The sequence below is a fragment of the Monopterus albus genome, unplaced genomic scaffold (assembly GCF_001952655.1).
Source record: "Monopterus albus unplaced genomic scaffold, M_albus_1.0 scaffold239.1, whole genome shotgun sequence".
In the NCBI taxonomy this organism is placed as follows: domain Eukaryota; kingdom Metazoa; phylum Chordata; class Actinopteri; order Synbranchiformes; family Synbranchidae; genus Monopterus; species Monopterus albus.
In genome coordinates, this window is record NW_018128119.1 from 235,659 (window position 1) to 254,747 (window position 19,089).

General features: G+C 41.3%; 1 protein-coding gene across 1 annotated transcript in view; it reads left to right on the plus strand.

The window, feature by feature from the left end:
* The window catches only part of LOC109971935 (titin-like), a 244,463-nt gene that overhangs the window by 66,590 nt on the left and 158,784 nt on the right, over positions 1 to 19,089 (plus strand). Inside the window, 27 exon segments of the mRNA XM_020620505.1 lie at positions 272 to 550; positions 661 to 942; positions 1,047 to 1,325; positions 1,640 to 1,927; positions 2,041 to 2,319; positions 2,561 to 2,842; positions 3,964 to 4,242; positions 4,854 to 5,141; positions 5,489 to 5,776; positions 5,909 to 6,199; positions 7,007 to 7,294; positions 7,828 to 7,938; positions 8,276 to 8,561; positions 8,740 to 8,923; positions 9,002 to 9,085; positions 9,330 to 9,597; positions 10,474 to 10,734; positions 11,144 to 11,353; positions 11,461 to 11,538; positions 11,637 to 11,663; positions 11,976 to 12,032; positions 14,037 to 14,108; positions 14,789 to 14,860; positions 15,168 to 15,383; positions 15,576 to 15,842; positions 16,210 to 16,323; positions 17,273 to 17,767. Coding sequence (XP_020476161.1) covers positions 272 to 550; positions 661 to 942; positions 1,047 to 1,325; positions 1,640 to 1,927; positions 2,041 to 2,319; positions 2,561 to 2,842; positions 3,964 to 4,242; positions 4,854 to 5,141; positions 5,489 to 5,776; positions 5,909 to 6,199; positions 7,007 to 7,294; positions 7,828 to 7,938; positions 8,276 to 8,561; positions 8,740 to 8,923; positions 9,002 to 9,085; positions 9,330 to 9,597; positions 10,474 to 10,734; positions 11,144 to 11,353; positions 11,461 to 11,538; positions 11,637 to 11,663; positions 11,976 to 12,032; positions 14,037 to 14,108; positions 14,789 to 14,860; positions 15,168 to 15,383; positions 15,576 to 15,842; positions 16,210 to 16,323; positions 17,273 to 17,767 — 5,925 coding nt within the window.

The following is a 19,089-nucleotide window of genomic DNA, read 5'->3' on the forward strand; positions in this document are numbered from 1 at the left end:
CCATTATTAGAATTTCCACTTTCCACAGTTCCACTTTTCACAGAAAGTCAAACAAATATTCACAGTTTGTCCATCTTGATTATATTTCCAGCATTATCTCAGAAAATTCCACCACCTGAACTGTAGTTCCAACAAACTTCCTTAACAGCCCTTACAGCTGTGGGCCTTTTTGCTACTGCAGAGTGTAACAGCATCTGAAGTGTTACGGGTTTCAGCTTTAAGATTTTGTTTTCCCGTGTATGTCTCTAACAGTTTCCTAATTTTTATGTAGACCCCCCATCTTTTGTCAAAGTACCTGAGCCCATTGAAGGGCTGAAGGGTAAGGATGTGAGTCTGTACTGTGAGATCAGCGGTACAGCTCCGTTCCAGGTCACCTGGTTCAAAGACAGAAAACTTCTGATGGAGAGCAGGAAGTACAAGATGATGAGCGAGGGCAGCACAGCTACACTGCACATCATTGGGATAGAGTCTTTGGATGCCGGCGAATACGAGTGCAAGGTCTCGAACAATGTAGGAAGTGACACCTGCTGGACATCAGTTAATCTCAGAGGTTAGTAACAATTATGAATTTGTCAAATGAAAATCACAAGTATTTGATTTTCAGATTACTTTGTCACCTTGCTGACTTTCCCTTGTGTGCATTTTTTCTCCTGTCTTCAGAGCCCCCGTTGTTTGTGAAGAAACTGTCAAACATGACAGTGACCCTGGGAGAGGAGGTGACGCTTGTGGCCACCATGCAAGGCTCTGAACCCATTACTGTGTTCTGGGTTCAAGACAAGGATCACATTCTCAGGGATGGTGACAACAGGAAAATCACCTTTGAGGACAACCAGGTCACTCTTAAAGTCTTTAAGGCTGATGCGACTACAGCAGGCAAATACACCTGCCAACTCAGAAACGATGCTGGGAGTGTGGAGTGTTTCGCTAACGTGACTGTTCTAGGTCTGTAACCATATAAGTCTCTTCCCCTCTTGCAGTTTTGTTTTCATTCCTTCCGCTGCAGTCTTGATTAAAAACCTTTCCTGCTCTTCCTCTGTTGATTCCAGAGCCTGCTAAAATAGTGGACAAGCCTGATGCTCTGAGTGTGACGGCAGGTGATACAGCCGCCCTAGAGGTTAAAGTGTGTGGAACCCCAGAGCTCATACCTAAGTGGTTCAAGGATGGCGTTGAGCTGTCCTCCGGGAGGAAATACAAAATCTCATTTTCTCGGATGATTTCCAGTCTGAATGTGCTCTCTGCTGACAGAATGGACTCTGGCGAATATACGTTTGAGGTTAAGAATGAGGTTGGGAAGGACCTGGGTAAAATTAATCTCACTGTCTTAGGTTGGTATTTTCTTCCTACTTGGAGTTTGGTAACTAGGGCTGGGTGTTGTTTTACAAATGTCAGATTAGTTAGTGCCAATATGATACCAGAGATTTGTTTGTTTATCTGTCTTTGTTATCTTAATTTGAGATGTATGAACATGGTTTTCTATAAAACCTGTTTTGAAATTCAACAAAGGAAGCCAGAGTTCTCAAATGTTAAATATTGCCTGAATACAAGTAGCTGTACAAGAACTTTGCCTAAATAAAATCCAGTTTAAAAAGCGGCACAAGTTTTAATTAAATAAGAAACTGCTTGTTTCCCTCCCTAACAGATAAGATCATACCTCCAACTTTCTCAAGGAAGTTGAAAGACTGTAACACAGTTGTTGGAAAAGCTGGAGAGATGGAGTGCAAAGTGTCGGGCTCCCCACCTTTTGCCATCTCGTGGTACCATGAGGGGGAGGAGATAGAGAGTGGGCCAAATTATGAGATTTCATTCATTGAAAACAGCTGCACGCTCAAAGTGCCCACGCTGAAGCTCTTCGACTCTGGAGTGTACAAATGTAAAGCTGTCAACAAGGCAGGGTACAGTGAAACCACAGCCTCCTTGGTTGTCAAAGGTCAGAATGAACATTTCAAAAATAAAACTTCAACTCCTGATTGAAGTACTTCTAGTCCCTTAATATACAAAGTGCACCATGTTTAATCTCCCTTTCCTTCTATCTGTATCCAGAACCTCCATCCTTTGTGGTGCCACCACAGCCAATGGAGGCCACACCAGGCTCCAATGTGACGTTTTCTGCCATAGTGAAAGGCAGCACTCCTCTCAAACTGAAGTGGTTCAGAGGAACAAAGGAGATTGTGGCTGGACAGGCCTGTGATTTCTCCCTGAAGGATAACCAGGTTATTCTGGAGCTTTTCAACGTGGACAGATCCCATGCTGGAGAGTACACCTGTCAGATCATTAATGATGCAGGAAAGGAAAGTTGCCCAGTTCATCTCACTGTCAAAGGTCAGTCTACCATGAAGCTGTGGGTTTCCTCTAATGTGCCATATTATATGTCATAAGGTGTCTGTGCAGTTCACTCTGCCAGTAACACCCACTGTCAGTATCTAGTGGCACTGAACAGTGTAGCTTTCTGTCAGACGATGTTAATCAGTTGAACGCCAAATGCCAGTTTTGCCAACAAGTACTGATCTAAAGCTTTTCTTTGTCATCTCAACTAAATATTATGTCTGATTGTGTCACTCAGAGCCAGCTGCCTTCTCTAAAAAGCTGAAGGATGTGTCAGTGGAAAAGGGCAAACCATTAACACTGGAGTGTACATACACTGGAACTCCTAAGATCACAGTAAACTGGTACAAAGCTGGCCAGCAGATCTTTGCTTCCTATAAATACAATATCACCACGACTGAAAGCTCCTGCATCCTGGAGTGTCTCAGCACTGACGACAAGGAGGCTGCAGGAACATATTCCTGTGAAGTGTCCAACGATGCTGGAGAGGACACATGTGAGGCAGTTGTGTCCATTCTTGGTTAGTTCAACTTCTGTTGGCTGATACTGGTTGAACTGATTCTGTTGTTTAATTTAGTTTGATTTTTTCAAAAATTGATTTAAATAAGATTCCTTAAAAGGCTAGCTCAGTTATGAGAGATGTGACTGTTTAGTGAGAAAGTATGAATGTCACTACAGATACAGGCTCATAGTTGTTGTTTCAAAGTTGCTATTAACAGAGAAATTATAAATATCAAAAGATCTTGTTCACTTCAATCCAGCACTGATTCCATGATTATCCAGTCTCTCAGATCAACTGAACTTCATTTGGAACTGAGACAGTCCTGGACACTTCACATTGAAAAGTTTAGGGAACTGGATGCACACTGCATTTTATTGTAGGGGAGTAAGTTAACTGTAAATTTACCAGACCGTTAGTCCTCAACCTCAGAGCCTGTTCTGCTGTAAATGTGAAGCGTAGTGTTTGAAAATACTTTCAGCAAAGCCAAAACATCACCTTTTCCAAGCAGGTTTTTGAATGCATGGTCTTTGTTGTTGTCCAAGGCCAGACTCATCGCTGCCCCGCTGTGGCTAGTGTTGATTCCATTTACACCAAGTAGGCCAGTCAGAGTCGAACTCACCCAGTCTTTATAAAAATAAACTTTTTTATTGCAAGTGTTGGATGGGGTTTTTATACTGTCCTAGCATTGACTTGCCCTTACCAGTGCTAGACAGTCTGCAAAAAGACCTCTGATAAACACAAGGAGTAACTTGACAGCAGTAGTACACAGTGCATTCAAACTATTTTAAATGCACTCAACAAGAGGAAGGAACATTTATTATTACCAGTGTATTTAACATTTATCGTAGTAGTTCGAGTCTGTTTTGCTCATTTCTAGAATCAACATACCTTTGAAGTGAATTCAGAGAAGTTAAAAAGGCGACAAAAACTCCTTGTTTGAAGAAGGTGCAGCTCAGTGTAATTCATGATGTGTGTGTTTTGTACACAGAGCAAAGAGACAAATCAGTGTGGCAGTTTAAGATAACATCTTAAAGACTTCCATAAATTTGAAACATACTTGGAAAGAAGGACAATCATCAGAGATCTTGTTTCATATGTCACTTGTCTGCTGCTTCAGTCATTTATATCATTTATTACAGAGCCACCGTACTTCATTGAGGATCTAGAGCCCATGGAGGTGACAGCAGGAGACGCTGTGTGTCTGAAGTGTCAGGTGGCAGGCACACCTGAGATCAAGGTGTCCTGGTTCAAGGCCGATGGCAAAGTCAGGTCCAGCCCCACTTGTAAGTTGGAGTATGCAAAGGGCGTCGCCTGTCTGAAGTTCAGCAAAGCCACCAAAGCTGACATTGGAGAGTACACCTGCAAGGCAGAGAACAGGATCGGCTCTGCCTCCTCCACCTGTAGACTCAGTGTGCTAGGTGAGCACCCGTTTCCTGCTCTCTACACCACTGGAAAATAACTAAGTACATTTATTCAAATGCTGTATTAAAGACTGTTTGTGAAGTACCTGTAAATTTAGCTGAGTATTTCCATATAATGTTATTTTGTACTTGTACATTTCAGGGGGGAGTACTGTACTTTTTTTCTCTACTTGATTTATCTGACGACTATAGTTAGTAGTTACTTTTCTTAAGATTTTAGAGTTACAAAGTACAAATTACTACCAGCTGTGGAAAAACTTTGTACTTTGTATCATTACTTACGCAAAAGTAGCGGTGCTGCACTGTAAGGATACTCCATTACAAGTAAAAGCTCAGAATTGAAAGTTTAACTTTAATGTACATTGTAATACATGTATATGTGTTTGGGGGCGAGTATGAGTAGTTTAATCAGTTATAGTGCATCATGTTTTATAGGGGCATCTTTTTTGGAAGTACAGATCTTTCCTTTGTAAAGTAACCTGTAATTAGAACTCATATTGGTTGTGGAAAAGAAGTATAAAGTAGAAGTAACTCGAAGTACTCGGTTACATAAATAGTTTTTCTGAGAAATTTCTCCTATTCCCTGTCATTATCTTCACCTTCTCCAGAGGTCAAAACACCACCGTCCTTCCCCAAGAAGATCACCAGCCTGCAGCAGACGGAGGGTCAACCGATCAAGTTTGAGTGTCGTATCGCCGGCTCATCACCCATCGAGGTGTCGTGGATGAAGGACGGCGAGCCTCTGAGGCCGGGACGTGAGTTCTCCATGCTGTACGATGACAACACAGCTGTGCTGCAGATCAGCCGTGGTGAGATGAGGCACTCTGGGGAGTACACCTGTATGGCCACCAACAGCGTGGGCTCAGCCTCCTGTAGAGCCAAGCTCACTCTACAAGGTCTGTAAAGCATGAGAGAGATTTGTTTATTCAAAGCCCTTGTCTGTCAGAAACCAGTGCTTCAGACTTGTGGTCGGAACGTAAACCTATATGACTTTTACATCATTCATCACTCAAAAGTACAGTGAAAGTCTTCAGGGAGTGCAGTGATGTGTGTTTTGGTTTATTCCAGAAGCACAAAGAAATTTTAAATCAAACAAACGTATATGTGCGTTTATTGACCCTAAGCCTGAGACATGAATGATCTTAACTTCTGTCAGACACTGTGAGGTCCACACTTCTGACACGTTTCCATCTAAAGATCTGTTGTTGTCTTGTCACCTCCCCTCTATGTTGTGGATCTGCAGAACCAAGATACCCTCCAGTCTTTGACAAGATATTGGTGCCCATGGAAGTGACAGTGGGTGACAGCATTGAGCTGGAGTGTCACATGACCGGCTCTGCCCCCATTAAAGTTACATGGTCTAAAGACCATAAAGATATTCGCACTGGGGGAAATTATAAGATCAGCTGTGAGGATAACACCCCCTACCTGACCATTCTGAAAGCAGACAAAGCAGACACAGGAAGGTATTTCTGCCATGCCTCTAATGACGTGGGGAAGGACTCTTGCTCCTGTGATATCACTGTCAAAGGTATTTTATCCTGGGCCACACTTGTGTCATCTTGGTCCTCTTTTCTTAAACACTCAAGCCCCCTTTGAGGGTATTTTGTAGTATAAAAACTACTTACCACTGCTGACGTTCACTGTCTTCACATATTATCAGAGCGGAAAAACCCTCCAGTGTTCACCAAAAAGCCCTCAGAGCACATCGAGGACACACAGGGCAAACTGGTGAAAATCGAGGGCCGAGTCTCCGGCTCACAGCCAATATCTGTCAGCTGGTTCAAAGACAACAAGGAAATCTACAGCTCCAGCAAATACGATATCAGCTTTAAGAGCAATGTGGCCGTGTTGTGCATTAAGAGCAGTCAGGTGATCGACAGCGGCACATACTCCTGCCAGGCCTCCAACGAAGCCGGAAGAGCCTCCTGCGACGTTATTGTGGACATCTCAGGTGACCCCCCCACACACACACACTAATTTAACCTTTATTCAACCAGCAAACTTCCTTTGAGGTCAAAAACCTCTTTTTTGCAAAGGATAGTTGGCAGCATAAACAGATAAACAAATAAAATGTTAGCAACAAAGAGAAGGCAAAAACCGAGACTTTAATGTCTAGTCGTCCTAAGATTTATGCTTCTTCTTGACTGTCTAGACAAAAAAAAAAAGTGATGTTTGGTGTGTCCTGGCTTTGTAGCATTCAGGTGAGTCCCAGGCTTCAGCTTTGTTTCCATGCTTCAGATATTAGATTGGGACTGGATATAAAAGCACTTTTCACCATTCCATACAAAACAATCATTTTACATTTTTCTCTTACACATTCTTTAATGATTATTTCAAACAAAACACACACATAAATAATCTCATGATTATCCTTATTACTTTATGCATTCTGCCATAGCATTTTAATAATTTTTTTCTCTCTCTCAACTCCTCTTGCTGCTTCTTGCACACATCCTTGCTGTTCTTGTGTGAATTCTGACTGCAAAGAGACAATTTGCTCAATAGTCTCCTGCAGCCCTTGTTGTAAGGTTTCTGATGCCAGATGAGCAGAGGCCAGCTCTGCTGTTATGGTCTGTTTCCTGTGCTCCTTAGCTCTCTCCGGGACCCGTTTTTACAGGCTTGCCGACAGACCTAGGAGGGTAGCTGCAAGGATATGCATGGGGTTGTTTGCAGATTTTTATTATAAGCCAAATTCTGTTTCCTTGGCACTGACCACAGCACTTTCTGCTGAAGTTCAACTGTCATCTCTCTCCTGCAGAGGCCAAGAAGCCTCCGGTGTTCGATGTTCCTCTCAAATCAGTGACCGTGGACGAGGGCGAGAAGCTGAGTCTCAGGTGTCACGTCTGTGGTTCTCCTCCTCTGAAGATACAGTGGATGAAAGACAGGAAGGAGCTGACATCAGCCGGCAGCACCAGAATCACCTTCTCTGACGGTATGGCCTGCCTGGAGACTAGCCCGGCCTCCAGGCATGACGCCGGCGATTACCTCTGCAAAGCCACCAACAATGCTGGCAGCGAGTTCTGCAGGGCCAGAGTCACCGTCAAAGGTAAAAACAGTGATGACACTTACCCTCAATATTTTCATAGAGTAACTCAGCTCGCCTTCTCCCATTTGAATTTTTCTGCTCACTTTTTCTTGGACATGCTCCTGATCTGAGGGTTTTTCAGTCTGTGGTGCGCTACTAAATAAACTCACTAAAAAAGTCACTCAGACAAAATCATGCTGTTGATGGATACCATTCAAAGAAAATAAAGGGTAAAAAAGTATATATTTAAATGTATATATACACAATTGAAAAAAATACTTCGCCTATTGTTCCAATTTCTTGATAGATATTAGAAACATATTAGCATAATATACTGAAAACATGTTTCTTCTTCAAACAAAATGCAGACAAGTCAAAGGTACTTAATGACTGAAAATTCAAAGGGGCATGAATGAAGTTTGCCCCCAAACAGGGGAACAGGAAGCCTTATATTGGGAAAACTAAAAACTAAATTGTACATGAAAAGAACTGTTAGGTTTGTTGTTTGTGAATGAAAATTCAGTGTTGCAATGTCTCACTGTGTTGTGTTGCAGAAAAACCAGGAGCAGCTCCAGCTCCTACTGAAGCTCCAGCCGCTGTTCTGGCCAAAAAACTGGACAACCTGTTCTTCATCGAGGAGCCCAGAACTGCACACGTCACTGAGAGTGAGACATGCAACATGCACATAATAAACCGCACACGACATGCTGTGTTTCCGTGTGGGCTTTTGTAGCAGGCTACAGGTCCTCAGTGTTCTTTTTTTACCTGACCTGTTTTAGCCTTTACTTTTTTATACTGGCTTTTATCTTCGACTCAGGCATTGTTTGAATTATCTTATGTGAGAATTTACAGTGTGTAATATATTAGTATTTATAGGGAAATATCCTAAAATCTAAATTTAACAACAAACAAGCACATCTCAGCTGTTGCCATTACAGCAAAAGTATATTGTACAGTCAGACTTTCAATTTGTGTCTCAACTCTCCACCTGCTGCTCCACAGAGGGCACTGCCACCTTCATTGCCAAGGTGGGTGGCGACCCCATCCCTAGTGTGAAGTGGATGAAAGGGAAGTGGAGACAGGTCACACATGGTGGCCGCATCTCCATTGAGCAGAAGGGCCAGGAGGCCAAGCTGCAGATCAGAGAGGTGACCAAGTCGGACTCGGGCCAGTACAGGTGTGTTGCCTCCAACAAGCACGGAGAGATCGAGTGCATCGCTGATATGCATGTCGAGGGAAAGAAAGAGGCAGCGGTGCTGGAGGGAGACCTCAGAGCCAAACTGAAGAAGTGAGTTGGGTGAAGAATGTCTTGGATGTTTCTGTCAACTTTCAGATAATCTGATTCTACAACTAATCTGCGCTGTTGTATTCTAATTTTAGCATTTGAATCTGAATTTGAATTGGCATTTAACTCTGCTGGAAAAAACTTTTACAAACTCTTCTTATCTCCTTTGTCTTGTTCTCAGGACACCATCAAAGCAGAAGAGCCCACAGGAGGAGCAAGAAATCGACATTGTTGAGCTGTTGAGGAACGTTGACCCCAAAGAATATGAGAAATATGCCCGAATGTACGGCATCACAGACTACCGAGGTCTGTTGCGTGCCATCGAGCAGCTCAAGGAGGAGAAAGCTCAAGAAAGTGGAAGACAGGTGACACACTGTCCCTTCAGCCCATCGGACACCTGCTGCATCTGTACACGTCACGCTGATTAATGTTGTTATTTACAGGAACTGGAACGTCGAGACAGGGAGTCTGATGAGGAAATGGCTCGACTTGTGGCCGACCTGCAGAAGAGGATGGAGCGGACAGAGGTAAGGCCTCATTCAATAGGTACACGTAGGCATACATTTTTGCATGAGCTGGGTAATAGTAATCTGCACAACAAAACAAAGAAAGTACTGCTATTTTACTTCCTGTTCCCCTTTTAACTCTGCCTGGACTTGAGAAAGTTTGGGGGAACTTGGGGGAAAAGTGTTCGATGCATTTATTAATAATATTATAATTACCTGCATTTCCATAGACTTCAGCTAGCTCATTCTCTTGTCTCTCTTGCAGCCTGTCACCGTGGTGACGGATATCTCCGATCAGTCTGTCTTCCCCAACGAGGAGGCGGTGTTTGAGTGCGAGATAAAAATCAACTACCCTGAGATCACCCTGTCCTGGTACAAAGGCACCCAAAAACTGGCCACCAGCGACAAGTATGACATAAGCATCAGCGGTGACCGTCACCTGCTTAAAGTCAAGAGGTGCCAGTTCTCTGACCAGGGCAACTACCGGGTAGTCTGTGGGCCACACATCTCCGGTGCCAAGCTCAGAGTCACGGGTCAGTACTGATACTGTACACCTATACCTGTTGGTCGCATTGTATCATATATTTACTTTACCGCTGGGCTACGTCTGGCGCCTCCAGTGGGTTGTGTATCCACTGTAGTCCTAGAAAAACAAACACAAGACAACGATTTCACAAAAATGGTTGTCAAGGCCAACTACTTGTTCGCTAAACCCCTGTTATGGCCAGTGACTCTCTAATCACAGCTCAACGACAGTAACAATTCATAGCAGGTACTGCCTCCGGGAGATAGTCATGATGATGCACTAAAGTTTTCACTGCTGCAGTTTGGTTGACAGTTACACAACTTTGCCCGATAGTGTTCATCACTCTTTTACATTTTGATTTAAATATTTTTACCCAGCTTTGTTTCCTATTTCTGCACCTGTCGTGATGCAACATGCAAAGAAAAATGAAGTATATATAGCATCAGCACAGTTATCAGTACAACTTCTTCAGCTCAACACTGTGTAGCCTACAGCTTTATATTTTGTGAGCATAATGAAGCATATCGTTTCCACTCAGAACACTTTGTGGCTTGAGAAGTATGCAACAAACAGTAGTGGATAACCTGGAATACCCACAATTGAGTGTATTGAAGTGACATAACATTCAGACCTCCCAGAGGAGGTGCTTTGCCTAAGATGTATTATCATATCTTTATTAAATTAAAATAAAGTATTGATTGCAATTTTAAGCACATGTAAAGCATCAATAAAATTATTTCACTCTTTGTAATCAGCTTCCCAAATGTTCTCACTTTAAATTCTGGGTTACTGTAGAAGTGTTTTCCTCCAGCCTTTTGCTCAGTGACTTCTAGATCATCCCAGCAAATGCTGAATTTCCTTCTTTGTGTGTTCTGTCTTTCAGAGGCAGAGGTTGAAAAGCATCTGGAGGACACATCGGGTAAGGAAGGCCAGTCGTGTACTCTGTCTTGTCAGTTGTCCATCCCTAATGTAGAGGCTCAGTGGTTTAAAAATGGCAAGCAGTTAGAGATGAAGGGCAGGTACACGTCCGAGGTGAAACACAAGGTTCAGAAGCTTCTGATCAGGGACCTGAAGCCTGAAGACCAGGGCCGATACACCTGCAGGTACCAGCACCTGGAGTCCTCGGCCAACCTCTGGGTGGAAGGTTTGTACCTGAAAACCTTCCAGCAACCTTCTAGACGTGGTGGATGTTCTGCCCGTTCACTAACCTCTTTCGAATCCTCCCATCGAGCTCTAAGACTAATGTTGGAGATTTGGATTTTCTCCTCTTTTTTCTCTTTCTTCTGGGTTTTGTCGTTCTGTGTCTTAACATTCTTCACACCTCTCCTGGACTATTTTGCAAAAACGTCTGCAATCATCTTCGTTGTCTTCTTACATCCGTCTCAAATCCATCCTCCCCCCAACAACTAGTCGTCATAACGTCACATAAACATTCCTCTTATCAACATTTCTAACCATGTGGATGTTGTTGAAAACTACCATTGAGCTATTGTCATACATTCCCAGTTGTGTTACCAAGCGCCTTTACCCATTCACATCTTTATCTGTTTTAGCTGAACAAATTCATTTCACCAAACGCATCCACAACATCGAAGTCAACGAGCGCCAGTCGGCCACCTTTGAGTGTGAGGTGTCCTTTGACAACGCTATCGTTTCATGGTACAAAGACACTTGGGAACTGAAAGAGAGCCCTAAGTATAACTTCAGAAGTGAGGGCCGAAGACATTTCATGGTCATCCGAAACGTGACCATTGAAGACGAAGGTGTGTAGAGCGCCACTGAGGCCCAAAGGCCAATCTCAAAGCCCTGTAGATTATTTCTCATTGTTTTATGCCTTGAAAGTTAAACATTCATTACTAATCCCATGTAGGCGTGTACTCAGTGATTGTGAGGTTGGAGCCCAGAGGAGAGGCTAAGAGCACAGCTGAGCTTTATTTGTCTGGCAAAGGTACAGTTCCTAGTCAGGCAGCACCTTTTTTTTTTTGCTTCTGCTCGGCTTTTGTCTGTTTCTGTGTTTAACGCATTGCATTTTCCCCCTTTCCACAGAAATCGAATTAGCAATGGAGCCTTTTGGTAAGTAGCAATAATTAATTTATCAGGAGCATTTTAGTAAATCCTCTTGTTCTCTGTCCTCACCAGAGTGAGATGAGAAGATAGATGTCCATCTCAACTCTGCAAATGTATTTAGCCTAACTTAGCACAGAGACTGGGCACTGGTGGAAAATGCTCGCCGCTGGGAAGCAAGAGGATTTTCTAAAAGTGTCTTCTAATATTAATAGATATTGTGTTCTAACCCTACTGTATGTGCAGTCTTGTTTTTCTTTAATAGTTGTGCTCCTTTAGTGTCTTTTAACTGAGTTTTGAACCATCTTCCACCTTCTGTAGATGTTCTCGACTCCTCAGTTCAAAGGCCTGAAGTGCCCTCATCAGTGGCAGTTCAGGGTAAGACTGGAATCAGGGCTGGTTCACAGGAAATTTCATTTAGCAGATGGGTGAATTTCTGCCAAGATTCAAAACCATCTTTTAATAATAGTTTAGAGTAAAACCCCATAGCCCGTTTTGCCATAAAGTTTCCATAAATCTGAAAACTGATTGTATCCATCTGGCTAAATTTCTGAATTTAAGGCAACATTTTATAGCTGATAAAACTTTGACCAACTTGTTTTTGTCTTTATAGAGTCTGCTGAATTCTATCATTATGAAGAAGAGGTGGAACAAAGAGGTATTAACTTGTTTCTTATTCTGCTTACATTCTCCATCCTGACAAGATTTTACCAAAATTAATTGACATCAGTTTAGATCTAAATTACACATTGAACCCATCATTTAGCGTACAAGCACAATGTTATAATCTCTCACCTCACCGACCATCAGCCTAATCCATATTTCTCGTCATAAATTTAAGACTCCTCTGTCTTTGTTGTTAATAATGAAAACAAAACACTTTTGTCTTGTCAAGAATCAGCTGAATATCACTATGAAGAAGCGGTGGAAGTAGAGTCAAGAGGTAATATGTCGTGTTTCTTCTATTTTTACTCAAACTTCCTTCTCTCGATCACCTTGAACCCATCTGCAGCAGATCTGGGAAAACAGAAGATAAATTAAATATCACAAAATTGAAGCATTGTAAAAAAGACAGCTCAAATTCTGATGTCAACTCCTCACATGAAAATTTAAAAAATTCAAATAAAGGAATTATTTAGCCTTTTTTGTTATTTAGATTTTGTTTATTTTGTATACCAAAATAGCATCAAAATGAAATAATAAGGATTACGGATTTTGTGTTGAATATTTGTTTTCTAAAATGTAATGTAAATCTTTGTTGACGGGAATGTTTGGTCAGTATTCAAACAGGAACAAATAGAAAATCTAAAGTTATATAGAAATTTAGTAACCTTTGTCAAACCATGGACCAGTAAAGAGCTTTTCTATTTGAAGCACAATTGACAGTGTTTTCAAATATGAATTTACTCAGATCTGCTTCTCACGTTCATCATATCATCGTGGTGGCGTCAGACTTCGCTCTCATTTGTAAAAGTTGCTTTTATTGCTATCAAGAAGGAACCTGCACATTTAATGTAGAGGCCTGTTTCTTGCTGATCTCATATCTTCTATTTTGTTTGTATGATTTGCTTTTTTCACTTTTAAACTTTCATACCATCTTCCACCTCTCCATTACATACCCACTGACTCCCAGTTGTGTTGCCATTTCATAGTCAAAGTCAACTGTTTTGTCAAGCTTCCAAAATTTTGCTGAATCACTGGAGATTAATGACGTCAGAGCTCACTGAAATTGGTTAAAACGTTCCAGGCTAAAATTTAAATCTGGCTTAAGTCTGACATGCAGTCTATAGGGAACAGAGACACTGGTGACTGAGACAACTGGGGGATTTTCAGTTAGTTACTTCACTCACCCTCAGCTGAACTCTTTGCTGTTGTCTTTTGGGGAAAGGGCCACCTGACCTTTTGGATCCTTGGCCTGTGCCTGTTTGCCCCATTCAGAAATTAATTGAAAGCATCAGGGAGTGTTATCAAACTAAAAATTCAGTTTTATGGTTTTAGTTACTTTTCATTTATAAGCTGTGAAAATGTTCTCTGATTCAAGACAGTGATTTTGTTGAACTGTGAAACGACATCACAAGTTTTTGTCTCCAAAAAAACTGATGGCCTCATGTTTGTTGTCATCTGTCATTTCTGTGGTTGTCACACCGCCAGCTGAGTATCATAGCAGGTAACACAACAGGTGTCCAGAACCAAAGGTATCAGATCACACTAACACACAGGAAGGCTGTCGGCTATTTCTCTGTTAGTACGTGTGTTTGAGCCGCTCTTAACCATGGCTCTCTTTTACTGTTACGTGTTTATTTTGAAGATTTACCATTTTCTGACAGGGATGATTACTCTGGATGTCTTCCTGTCTGATTTTTTTTTTTTTTTTACCACCAGCTGACAGAGTTCCTATTGAGGAGACAGTGGAGACCACGAAGATTGAAATAAAAGAGAAAATTATAAGAAAAGGTACAGTAGGGCTCAGTGGTTTGTCTGCTGCAGCTTAGTCCTATCATTCATGCTAATGCTAACTTATTTGTTTGAAATGTGCTACTAAAGTCTTTATTTTATGCTGCTCTGCTTTGTCTGTTTTTTATTTCTTTACTCTTAACTTTTCTTGCTACAGATAGACTTGTTATATTATCTACTGTAGTTGCTTCTTTTATCTATCATGTTCTTCTGCTGAACTTCTCTGCTTTGCCTGAAGATACACAGCATCTCTCTTGTGGTGCTAATACAATCAGTGTCTTTTAAGTTCCTAAAGCTGAGCTAAAGCCTGAAGAGAAGCCAAAACCACCTGTCAAGGAGCCTTCACCACCAAGAGGTACGAATATACATTTGATGTTGGCATGTTTCAGACTTAAAATAGTTACTGCATATCTAATATAATGTCTGTGCTGTGAAATTTCACTTAATTTTACTGATACTTTAAAGTACTGGAAGCCAAGAAGCCAGTGGTGGAAAAGGTTCCTGTAGTTTCAGTCCCAGAGGAGAGTAAAGATAACAGTAGAGGTGTCTGATTTCTCCCATCTTCCCACTGAACATCTTCCCTCTTTGCTGATGACACTGTCCTTTTGTTGACTGCTCTGTCGTGATTTGACCATCATGATTGTTCAGACTCAGTTCTGTGTTTGAATGTGTTTTAAAAGAACCGGAGGAGGTTAAGAAGCCTGCTGCTGTTCCTTTGCTACCTGCTGAGAAGCCTGCCGTCCCAAAGAAAGGTACTTCACTTAGTTCTTTCTGTTATTTAAAGTCTTATCAAAATTGCTTTTCAAAGCTACGTAGCCTCTAACCTTTTAATGTCTGTCTTGTCTTTATTTGATTCTGTCTTTATTTGATTCTGTCTTCATTTGATTCTGTCAACTTTAAACATAGTTGTACTGTAGTGTTCTGTCAGTTTTACACATCAATACTGTTGCTTATTTCATGCTTTCTCCTTGTTGACTTCCTTTCAAACTCTTGACGACTCTTAGATGACATCCTTACTTCATGCTAACATTAGCTAATGTCTGTGTTGCCTACTTAAAGATGAACCCAAGCCTCAGGTGCCAGCAGAGCCCAAAAAAGTGGCTCCTGCAGCAAAGCTTGAACCAGAGCCCAAGCCCAAGCCCAAACCAAAAGTAGAACCTGAACCAAAGCCTAAGCCCCCACCAGCTCCAAAAGCAGAACCTGAAATCAAACCTGCAGTGAAGGTGGAGGCAGAGCCCGCAGCTAAGCCAGTGCCAGTGACACCACCATCCAAAGGTATTTCCTGCTTTGTTTGGGTGTGTGTGTGTGTGTTGAGTCTTTTAGGACTTTAGGTCTGTTTTTATATTTCTCTTTCTTCAATATTGATATATCTTTACTGTATTTGTTCAGCTTCAAATGTTGAAGCGAATCTTTGACTGTCCTGGTGGTCTTTGCTTGTACCTAAACCAATCTGAATGTTGCTTTAAGTTCCTGAAGAAGTTGCAAAACCAGTGCCAACAAAGATCAAGCCTAAACCAGCAGTAATCAAACCAGAACCAGAAGAACCAAAACCTGAGGTTCGTAGACCCCTGGTACAGAAACCAGAACCTGCCATCCCCAAACCAGAACCTCCAGTTCCAAAACCAGAAGCTGTGGTGGTTTCCAAACCTGAACCAGCAGTGAAAAAAGCAGAAGCTGAAGTGAAAGTTCCAAAACCAGAATTGACACCCACACCAAGGGAACCTCCGAAGAAAGGTATAACTCTCTGGTTGAGATGCGGCTCTGGAGTTTTTCTTAATCTTCTAAACTCCACCATCCAACTTTTATTTATTTAGAGTGATTTTTTTCTTCAGTGCTTATTGATCCTTTGTGTTTTTCTTTAGTTTAGATGTTTGTGCAAGCAAACTTTAGTCTTTGGACACCCAGTAGCTTTTACTGTAAAGCCAGGTTTTCTTGTCTTTGTCTGTGACTGAGACAGGTTGTACGTATAGCTTTCATTTTTTGTTGTCACACAACATTTTATTGTTTTTGTTTTTTTTTGCCATACAGCAGCAGCAAGTTTTTTTAACTTTAAACATAGTTACATTTCCAAATATCTAACAAATGGCATGTTCTTTTAAAGTACCAGAGGCACCACCAAAGGAGGAGGTTGTTCCACCTCGACCACCACCTACAGTCCCACAAAAGGTGGAGAGAGAGGAAGAAGCACCACAGAAGAAGCCTCTGGCAGCTAAAGGTACATGAAGCTCAGTCAGCTGTCAGACATCCTGAAGCTCCTCACACTAAACTCTTCCACCCATCTTAAATTCTTTTTGGCTTCTGTCTTGTGTTTGTCTAACATATAACCTCTGGCTCGCAGCATTACTGTGATGTTATGATGGTGTTGCATGTTGTGTTTGTAAGTTTTAGTTGAGTTTTCTTGTCTTACACTCAACAGAGTGGTGACTTTTTGTCCATCTCTAACAAATATTCTTCAACATGAGCTTATTGTAAGGCTTCTAATGTATGTGAACTCTTTAAAGTTCCTGTGGAGGAAAGAATACCTGAGCCTTCAAAACCAGCCAAGAAACCAGAACCTGCTGCTTTTCCTCCCAGAGAGGAGCCAACAAAAACAGAGAAAGGTATTTTGTTCCACATGGATCTTTCCGTTGTATCAAGCCCAGGCTTTGTTAGGTTCTCTTTTCTTTGTTGTTCTTTCTGTTAGTTTTAAACAAGCAGGGTTTTATTGCTCAATTTACCATGATGCATTAAAATTATATTAAATACATACATTATGGTCTCCAGAGGAAGATTCCTGGTGATTTTCATGGAGTAAGCATCATCTGGACAAATCTTCCATTTGTATACAAGTATAAAAATTTTATATGCAGATTATGGTGAAACGTCCATATCATATTCCTGCTCCTCAGAGGATGGACCCTTTAGATTATAATACCTTTTTACGTAGCTCTATTCTGAGGGGCAACTTTACACTTTTAGTCCATGTACAATAAGTACAACTAAATCATCAGGGCATCCACTTTCATACTGTGGTTGTAGTAGACACTGCAGTACTTGAGGACTGTTAGTTAAAAAACCTAAGTGTTCCCCATTGTGTTTTATGTATCCTTATTTGTGCGCCAGCACAATTTCTTCTTCTTTATAATTGTGTCTTGTGTCTATTTTTGTGTCAAACCCTCTTAAAGCTTTGAAGCTCAAGCCTAAACTCGTGCCTGAAGAGGTGCCTGAAAAGGTACCTCAGAAGGTGTTTGAAGAGGTAATTGTGGAGTCTGAACCTGAGAGGCTGCCTGATAAAATACTTGAAACAGTACCTGAGAGTCGTCCTCCAGAGAGAGCTGAGGTGGAGAGGGTCCCAGAGAAAGTACTGGCACCTGTGAGAAAAGTAGAAGAAGTTCCAAAGATATTGCCAGAAAAACCACCTGAGGAAAAGGTTCTAGCAAAGGCTCCTCCTGAGAGGAAGCCTGTTCCTCAGGTGGATGAAGAAGAGAGGGTTCCTGAGAAGAAACCACCTAAGGAGCTACCTGTGACGGTTGATCAAGAAAAAACTGAAAGGGTGCCCAAGAAGCAAGCAGAGATGGTCCCTTTAGATAAAAAAGTTCTTACAAAGACCCCAGATAAAATTCCTGAGAAGGTGCTTGAAGCTAAACCTAAACAAGAGGTAGAAGAAACTCTTCCTAAAGGTACAGCTGAGGCAGACCTCTACTCTCTTTGTGTCTTCTTTATGTAAGTGAATCATTGGCAACAGTCCAGTTACAGCATTTGCTATATGACATTATATGTTTTATAGCACATCTTAACGTGTACTCAAACAAATGAAATAGTGGTTTTTCTTCAAAATGTTATGCTGGTTCTTACAAGAACCCCCCTCCAACTTAGAGTGAGTTTACTACCAAAGGCCCTGAACTGACAGAAGAATTTCCAGTCCTTTACATTGTCAGTTTAAACATAAAAAAATCTCAATATTTACTATGCTTACTCTTTACTATATTTACTATTCTTTAAAAAATAAAATGAATTAGCTAATTCTGTACTTTGGTGCCACTCAGTGGTAGGCTCAGGAATGACACTGTCTTAAATAAGCCCAATTCTGACATCAGAAAAGGTCCAAAATGTAAGAGCCTGATGAATTATAAAGAACCCTGAACCTTATTTTTCTACTGAACCATATTTTACAGGTGTTTATTTTACTATAGTATTTAATAATCAACAGGGCTGAAGGTTCAAGCCCAAGCCGACCTGGGGCCTTTCTGTGCGGGGTTTGCATGTTCTCCTCGTGGATTTGTCCTGCCTTCTTCCCACAGTCCAAAGACATTCAGCATGGGTTGATTGGTGTCTCTAAATTGCCCATAGGAGTGATTGTGTGTGTGAGTGGTTGTTCATCTGTGTGTTAGCCCTGCAGAGGCGCTATGTTTTCGAGTTGTCCGTGCATCTGTATGACCCATTCTTATGAATGCAATTTGTCAGGAGCACCTTGAGAGAATTTCTTCAAATTTGGCACAAGTGTCCACTTGGACTCGAGAATGAACTGATTAGATTTTGGTGGTCAAGGTCAAGGTCAGTGACCTCACATCTGTCCATTCCTGTGAATTTGATTGGTTGATGAAGGCATACAACCACAAAATAGTAATGCTAGTTTAATCTATATTTATTTTAATAGATAAAAAGTAAGTATAAACAGTAACAATAAATATAAAATATCTTTAAAAAAAAAACTTTAAATGAACCAGTAGCAGATTTGTTCAGCCTAAATACCCTGTGTCCAACTCAACATAAAGCTTCATGTCAGTTTCCTCAAAAAATGATCTTAGGTCTTAAATTCAATTTACAAAGGTCTTACATACAGTGCCTTGCGAAAGTATTCGGCCCCCTTGAACTTTGCGACCTTTTGCCACATTTCAGGCTTAAGACATAAAGATATAAAACTGTAATTTTTTGTGAAGAATCAACAACAAGTGGGACACAATCATGAAGTGGAACGAAATTTATTGGATATTTCAAACTT